Here is an 8,177-nt window from a genome sequence, read left to right as displayed (position 1 = left end):
TCGATTCAACTCCTGATGACAAGCCACCATCCAGCGAGGAAGCAATGCAAATGGCAACAAAAATCCTTCAGTATGCACAAGAATTACCAGACATCGGTGATCAATGGGACAATTACTTGCAACTAGCAAGAAAACTGTATGACACGCAGGCAAACATTGCCATAAACCAAAGAATGCGTCCAACAAAACAATCCAAAATAGACACATTTTTTTCCCAAGACAGAAAAAAAATAAACATTAAAATACTGTACGTATTTTACTGTTGTGATTTTTTTTTGGATACACCTGTGTTGCAGTTTTTGTTGTATAAACAGTTTTTGGACAGTATATTTTTGTATTTTATTGATTGTGTTGTTACACGTGCATTTTGTCAACATACTTGCAGGTTCATAAAGGACATGTACCATGCTCATTTCCCAAATGAGGAATTTCTGTTATCAGGACAAATTGGACAGCGCAAACACGAGTCCGCACTAGAGAATATTTACTGTATATTCATTCTCCTCGACCAGCATGTAACGGTCGTACTTGTGAATCACCCAGTGTGATGCCTCTGGAGGATTGTAGTATAGGTTGGGTGGGGTACGCATGAAAGCATTTTTGGAGAAACAACTGATTTGACATCTACAGCATGTATAACTTTTCACACAATCCACTTAGATGTTTTTGTGGACAAGGGATGTTATTAAGTTTTCCTTAATTAAAGTGATGCATAGACTTAACTTTAGAACCGTAAAAGCTGCCACTGACAAACGGCTTCCATAATAAGCACCTGAAGAAGTGCCTTTGAATGCTCTAGTGTAGAAATTAAATATAGGCCATGAAATGGGATTGCAAGAGTCGGGACAGAGCAGCCACTCAACCACAGAACTGCATCCAACTGAAAAACTATAAAACAAAAATCCGGGGATTAATACCCCGCGAGATCCCTTGTCTCTGTGTGCACTACCTACCCCCTCTTGATAGCCAAACAGTGTTGAGCGATGAGGCAGGTCCATGGTGGTGTAGCATCTGATTTGCACATTATAAAGGGGGTGAAAAGCCCAGAATCCAACTGGTTCATTCATTGTTGCTCTACCGTGTCTATCTAATTGCCCTGCAACCTTGCTAATGTTCTCTGCCTTTCTGTGGGAGCCAACCAGTTTGTGTCTGTGAGAAAGTTTTAGTTCTGCTAACTTCCACTTGAGCAGTTTGCAGAATGAGGCTGAACATCTCTGTTCTGTGGGGAACAGTGGATAGACTTTTACTACTGCTTTGCACGTAACTTTCACTGCTGCCAAAAAGAGTTTAAATGCTCTATCCATAATTTATTCACTTACATTAAATTGTACGTTCATAAATGTACTATGTCTGTACAATTTTCATTTGTTTCAATTTTTATTGTTGTACTAGTGGAACCTCCAAAGTCAAACATGATCACTGGTTGTCTTTCACATTTTCCTGCAGAATCAGTAAGGCACGTCGATACATACGTCTGTGTTAAACACACCACACAAAACCAGGTCACACATGCATGTTTGCAAGCAGAGATTCAGAGTAAGAGGTGCACAAAAAGTACTGCAACAAGTTGAGCTGGGGTAGTCGGGACAATGCCTTGCTCAGGGGCACCTCTATAGTAGCCAGCTGGGTGATTAGTATGTACTTTTCTGTGGGACCCATTTCCTACTACACCAAAGCCGTAAAAGTCCTTACATAGACTTATCTACAGTATGGTGCAACTGAAAAAGGAAAATTAGTCAATGATGTTTTTTTGGGGGGAGGGGGGGTGTCATTTCTTCCAGAAATCTTATATCAAATGTGTCTCTCCGGTTACTGGTGCCTTTGACTTGGGGAATTTCCCTTGTATCATATCTCGAAAGGTTTTCCATTTAAGCCCAGTGACAGATCAAAATATTTGGGCGAGTTGCTGCAGAGCTGCCCTTGCACTTCCGAAGCACTGCCAAGGTGTTCATGGGATATAATCTACTGCTTTTGATACAGCTAGATGTTGCAGATTTTTTGTAAGTCGACTGTAGGACTGTCACAAACTAATCTTTTTCGAATTGATTTTACCATCGATGACTCTGAGAATGGTCGACTTTTCTTCCAGCACTGGTTGACAGACTCGACACTAATGTGATGAAAGTCGAAGCGACGACGACGACTAGTAACTGACGTTTTTTTCAATACAGAAGCTTCATTAAAAATAATAATTACAGGAGGATTATATATATATTTTTGTAATGTTTTCATTGACTATGGATAATATATGTTAAATTTACCAAGAGCATGCAGAATAGAACACAAGCAGCAACATACTGTAGCTTGGGTGAAGGCTTTGTTTCAAGGTTGCATGATATTTTCAGCCAGAGAAAAAAAATTATTTTGTTTGCCTTGCCGCTGGGACAGCCAGGTAAAATTTTGCAGAACATGGCAAAACTGGGTAACCTCTCCTCGTTCTGGTGCGTGTTTCTTCAGCACACCAATGACTCTAATGAGGATGAGCGGGATAGAACATGCATAAATATATGCAAATAATTGTGGATCTCTTTGTTTGCAGTAAAATAATTCCATGCTCTTCTTCCACTTTGAAAGTGTGGTCTGGAAAATATTGTAAAATTTCTCCTTTACTGGTTCTCCCTCAATTAACAAAGCTGAAAATACAGAGTAGAGCATTTAAATGAATAAAAAAAAAAGCTAATTTCATTCAGTGAGCTCATGTTTAGAATATTGTCTTCTCAAGTCAAAGACAGCAACCAGTTGACATCACGCACAGTATGTTTTTGTGGGACAGTGAAGTCAACTACTCTGTACAAGCCGTAGTATGCTTCATGCTCATCTCCAGGATCCTGGATGCACATGTGAATGGTTTGTGGATGGTGTTCAGTCACATAGAGTTTAAAATTAATTTGCGTTGTTGTTGTTGCGTTGATCTTGGGTATTACATCATGAAACAATCATTACCATGCAGTCTGTGATCCTCCCATTTTTTTCTTTGCAGGCCGGCAGAAAGGACAGGAGTGATGCTCTGAACACAGCCATTGACAGGATGACAAAGAAAACCAGAGACCTCCGCAGACAGGTGATTTTTTTGTTTTTTAATTTGACCTTGTGGTTTTTGAACTCTATTCTTTTCCACCCCCTGCCCTTTTAGTATTGCCATTAATGCAATAAAGCAAGTGAATAAATGCCGCATCATACACGCTTTGAAAACTTAAAACATTGCCATTTTCTTCTATTTTTCACCAATATAGCTGCGTAAAGCTGTAATGGACCATGTGTCTGACTCATTTTTGGAAACCAACGTACCCCTCCTGGTCTTGATTGAAGCTGCAAAGAATGGCAACGAGAAAGAAGTGAAGGAATATGCACAGGTGTTCCGTGAGCATGCCAACAAGTTGATCGAGGTAATGCACAATGTTGACTGAATCCTTTGTCAAAACCCAATTCAACCTGAAGACTACCGTAATTTCCGGACTATAAGCCGCGACTTTTGTCAGACGCTTTCAACTCTGCAGCTTATTTCATGAAGCGGTTTATATAAAGACTTCTAACGGCCGCCTGTGTACCGTATTTCTTTGTAAATATCTCATGTTACAATATGGGCACCTGCGGCTTATACACAGGTGCGGCTTATGTGTGTACAAAATATTTTTTCCTTTAAAATGTAGTGGTGCGGCTTATAATCAGGTGCGGTCTATAGTCCAGAAATTACGGTAATCTTTTTTTTTCTTCCCAAATTGACTTATTTTACTCAGCCTACTAGAATTAATCAACTTCCTCTAGGTCCATTAGCCAGTCTCTTTTTTTAGTGTTGACTTAAAGTTGTGCTGTGTTTCAATTTTGTAGTGAATGATTTACAAAATAGACTGGTTTAACCTTCCTCCCGCCATATTCCGGCTGAATTCTTAACCTGTTGCTCATGGATAATGCTCGTCAATGTGTTGATTGCTTCGTGATGATAGTCCTCCGGATTTTCCCGGAATTCCGGATTTTCAAATTTTCATGAAAGTTCCTCTGGAAAATTGAGGAAAAATTACCTAAAATCCGGATATTAGTTGACAACATTGAACAAACACGCGTTTGAGTTCGTTGTTTTGCCTGTAGCGACACCACTCGAGCGAAGCGCGCCTCAGCACTCGATAGTCCGCTGCTCTCTGCTGTGCGTGCGTCAGCGCGAACATGTACACACACGCGCGCGTCTTTTGGTTTCAACCAATCAGCGCCGACGCAACGGACGTCACAGATCAAAGAAGCTTTCATCTACGACAACAGCTAAGCTAGCAGAGATGACACGACGCTCGAGGTCGGACGGACACGTTTTTCTGCCAATCTGTGTGTTTCCCTTTTTGTCCAAATTTTGCTTTCACGAGCGTAGCCATGTTGAGGCACTAACACTAGTAACAGTAACACCCCTCCCATCTCATTCTCATGGCCTCGCCATATTTTTCATCATAACTTCGGCGTGAACGGAAGCCACAGAAGGTGCACGTGTGCACACAAAAGGCAGATTAATCATTGAATGCCGAGTATTTGAATAGTGTTTTGTTTAAACTAATTCATGCGTGATCGCCTAGGTACGGGACCAGCGCAATGTTCAAACAGGTAGACAGGCAAGCTGACATACGTGCAATAGACGCGAGTGTTAGGAACACGTTCAAGTGGTCATGGCTTGAGGAAAAGGACTTGAACGGAGATTTTTTTTGTCCGACTACATTAGAAAGGTCAACAAACCTGGTAAGTCAGTTAAAATCATTTTACTGTATATAATATAGTATAATAAGCTCGTCTCACCCCTCGGGTGGTGTCCATCCCCTCCATTCAGCTCGGGTCCTCTACCAGAGGCCAGGAAGCTTGAGGGTTCTGCGCAGTATCCTTGCTGTTCATTTTACTGTACACACACACACACACACACACACACACACACATATATATATATATATGTATATGTGTGTGTGTGTGTATGTGTATGTATATATATTATGTGTAGTTTTCGAACGTCTCGGTTCTCAACCAATTCGGTTTTCGACCAAAAATTTCGTGTTTTTTATGCCTCGGATGACGAACAAATTTCTGTTCACGAATGAACTGAGCGCACTTGAATGCACCATTTGACACCTCTCGCCTTCCTTACACGAGGAAGTGATGCTTCCTCGTGTTGCTTTCCATTGTGAGCAGACGTGTTCAGTAAACATTTTTATTTTAAAAAGAGCGTGGTTTCGGTTTTCGAACAATTTCGGTTTTCGAACAGCCTTCTGGAACGAATTATGGCCGAAAACCGAGGTTTGACTGTATATTCCCCCCCCCGGAATTTTCAGGAAAGTCCACTTTCATCTGTGATTTCTGCAGTCACAACCTCAAAATCTTACCATGCTGATCATTGGAATGTTTCCCTATTAAGGACATGAGCGCAGTTGAGAAACCACAAAATGATGACCTTGGAGAAGCAACAAGCCAGAGGCACCACTAGCTGACCTCATTAGTGTACTTTCACTCAATTCCTTGAATGCCCGTGTTCAAGCATCAAATGCTGACATTTGAAATGGGACATCTCCCCATGGGCGGTTGACCACAAGTCCACTGTATTGGCTGGTCGAGTGAGAATAGAGTAGCATAAGCTTTTGCCAAACACACTGCCGGTGAATTGCACAGAATGGGGCACCACATCAGGGAGGAGACCTTTTAAATTGCCAAGGAACACTTCACTGTCAGACCTCAGGACATTGACAGGCTCATCCTGTCACTTGTATGTATTATCGCTACTTGAAGAGTAAAATACTTAATGGATAACTTAATGTAGGTGAAGTGGGAGGTGGGAAGCTAATCCTATTTTAATACAATGTGCAGTGCTTCCAGTTTCAAAACCTCATTTTTATAGCTTTGCTGTCTCTTGCTGTATTCTTATAAGATGACCAAAGATAATTCAAAAGCAGTGTGTGTGAATTGGGTAGTTTTTATCTTCACGTCATTTCAGTGACAATTTTGCAATTTTTTTTTTTTTTTTTTTAATCTTTATTCGCGTGGCACCAACAACTTTGTCCACACGCAGCATAGATGGAGTGATGTCGCTTTCGATCAAAATCCTGAAATCTGTGCTCTTAAAATTGGTCTTTGACAAAATAAGTATCAACGTTGCACTATTCTGTTCTCGTGATATGAGCACAAGGGTTGGTGGCCTCAAGGCAAATGGTCCATTAGTTTATACACATTTGTTTGAAACCGTTATGATGTTATGACTGACCCACATTCATCTTTGGATGCCATTTAAGCAGATCCACATTTGTCAGAACCATGTGGTTTTTAAGATTGTTAGTTAAATTTAACTGGTGAACATTTAACATTGCAGAGACAAGAAACAGACGAGTGACAACACTTTTTCTCCTGCTGTAGAAAAGTCAAATTGTAATAGATTACCCTACAGCACATTTTGGACTGGGCATTTGGCAGAGTTCTTCTCGTTCATGGTTACCAGCATTTTTTTTGGAGAAGCGCAATGTTTCTTGGGAAGATGTAAAACTGTTTTTAGAAATTGTCATGTATCTTTCAAGTCTTCAAGAAAAATCTGAAGTTTCTCGCTTATTTTCTGGCGTGTGCCAATTTTTTCTTATTCTTCTGTTAAGGTGGCCAACTTAGCCTGCTCCATTTCCAACAACGAGGAGGGAGTGAAGCTGGTCCGGATGGCAGCATCTCAATTGGAAACTCTTTGCCCTCAGGTATTACTGCTGTTTACACCCACTTGCATCAAATTCACTTTTGATTTCTGTAGTTGTGAAATATAGGAACTCTATGTATAACCATGGAAAGAAATACAGCACGTGTATTAAAATATTGTTGTAATTGTAGACATAGCGGTGTACACATTAAAGGCTTTGATTATAGACTCCTGCAAACTTTTGTGTTCTAGTACAAAATAGTTACGCAAGTGTTTACTCTTCAAACTGCAATAAGCTAATAATAGAACTTGCACATTGAATTTAGTCGGAGTTTCACAATTTCGTTCAACCCATTCAATTGTTTCCTGAAATATGCTATCCTCAGTGCACGGTTTCAATACTACAGTTGTAGTTTAAGGTGTTATTGATTGTCCAGTTTCTGCAGTTATTACAGTCATCGTAATGACGGCAACATATTTTTGATTGGGCGATTGCAGGTGATTAATGCGGCTTTGGCCTTAGCTGCAAAGCCTAACAGTAAGGTGGCACAAGACAATATGGATTTGTTCAAGGAACAATGGGAGAAGCAGGTCAGAGTCCTCACTGATGCTGTTGACGACATAACATCCATCGATGACTTCCTTTGTGTCTCTGGTAAGTAGTACTTTGAAACACTACCAATACCAAAATATATGATGCAAGTCATGGTGATTTATAAGACCCACATTACCAAAATATATGGTGCAAATCATAGTGTAGGGAATTGTACTTACTGTAACTGTTTTATTGTCCCCCAGAGAACCACATCCTTGAGGACGTGAATAAATGTGTTATTGCTCTGCAAGAGAAAGACGTGGATGGTTTGGATCGCACTGCTGGGGCTATTCGAGGCCGTGCTGCCCGAGTTGTCCATGTGGTCACTTCTGAAATGGACAACTATGAACCCGGAATATACACAGAGAAGGTGTTGGAGGCCACAAAGCTCCTGACTGACACAGGTACAACTTGCATAAAAGGATGAAAACGAGTACAGCAACAAAATGTTTGTACCAGTAGAAAGAGAATTAAAGGAGTTTCAAAAAGGCATCCTAATCATGCTAGAATGATCTTAAATTGGTTGGTTTTCAACTCAATTGTTGTTTTATACATAGACTGCATGATTGCAACAAGTCATCAAATGAGCACAGAAAACAGCCAAACAAATACCAGTAGGAAAATCACAATGTGGCAACCTCCTGTGGGAGAAATTAGTCAATGAAAACAACAGACGAGCATAAACTGCAGCCCAACTGACATTTTCTTTCGGCCGATTCCAATAATTGTTTAAATAAAATTCTGCTAACAGATATATCTGTTGATTAATGGGGAAAATCTGTAATGAATAAACTCGTTCCGACTTATATTTTTTGGTCCCTTGATGTGAGCAACAAAGAGTAACTACATGCACAACAATTGACTACATTACAATACTTTGCCCATTATTATTTAACTTTACAACAGAGAAAAATCGACCGACTTACACCAAAAAAAAAAAAAAAATATATA

At 40.2% G+C, this 8,177-nt stretch overlaps 1 protein-coding gene across 3 annotated transcripts in view; it reads left to right on the top strand.

Moving 5' to 3' along the window:
- ctnna1 (catenin (cadherin-associated protein), alpha 1) overlaps positions 1-8,177 on the top strand; it is a 75,795-nt gene that overhangs the window by 35,817 nt on the left and 31,801 nt on the right. For all 3 annotated transcript variants that reach the window (XM_019869914.1, XM_019869915.1, XM_019869916.1), the window contains exons 8-12: positions 2,981-3,061; positions 3,234-3,386; positions 6,600-6,692; positions 7,130-7,286; positions 7,430-7,630. In XM_019869914.1, coding sequence (XP_019725473.1) covers positions 2,981-3,061; positions 3,234-3,386; positions 6,600-6,692; positions 7,130-7,286; positions 7,430-7,630 — 685 coding nt within the window. The remainder of the gene's footprint in view (positions 1-2,980; positions 3,062-3,233; positions 3,387-6,599; positions 6,693-7,129; positions 7,287-7,429; positions 7,631-8,177) is intronic.

The sequence above is a fragment of the Hippocampus comes genome, unplaced genomic scaffold, assembly GCF_001891065.2.
Source record: "Hippocampus comes isolate QL1 unplaced genomic scaffold, H_comes_QL1_v1.1 scaffold9, whole genome shotgun sequence".
NCBI classification, from domain to species: domain Eukaryota; kingdom Metazoa; phylum Chordata; class Actinopteri; order Syngnathiformes; family Syngnathidae; genus Hippocampus; species Hippocampus comes.
Note: the sequence above shows the minus strand (reverse complement) of the source record. Positions and strands in the feature narration are given on the sequence as shown.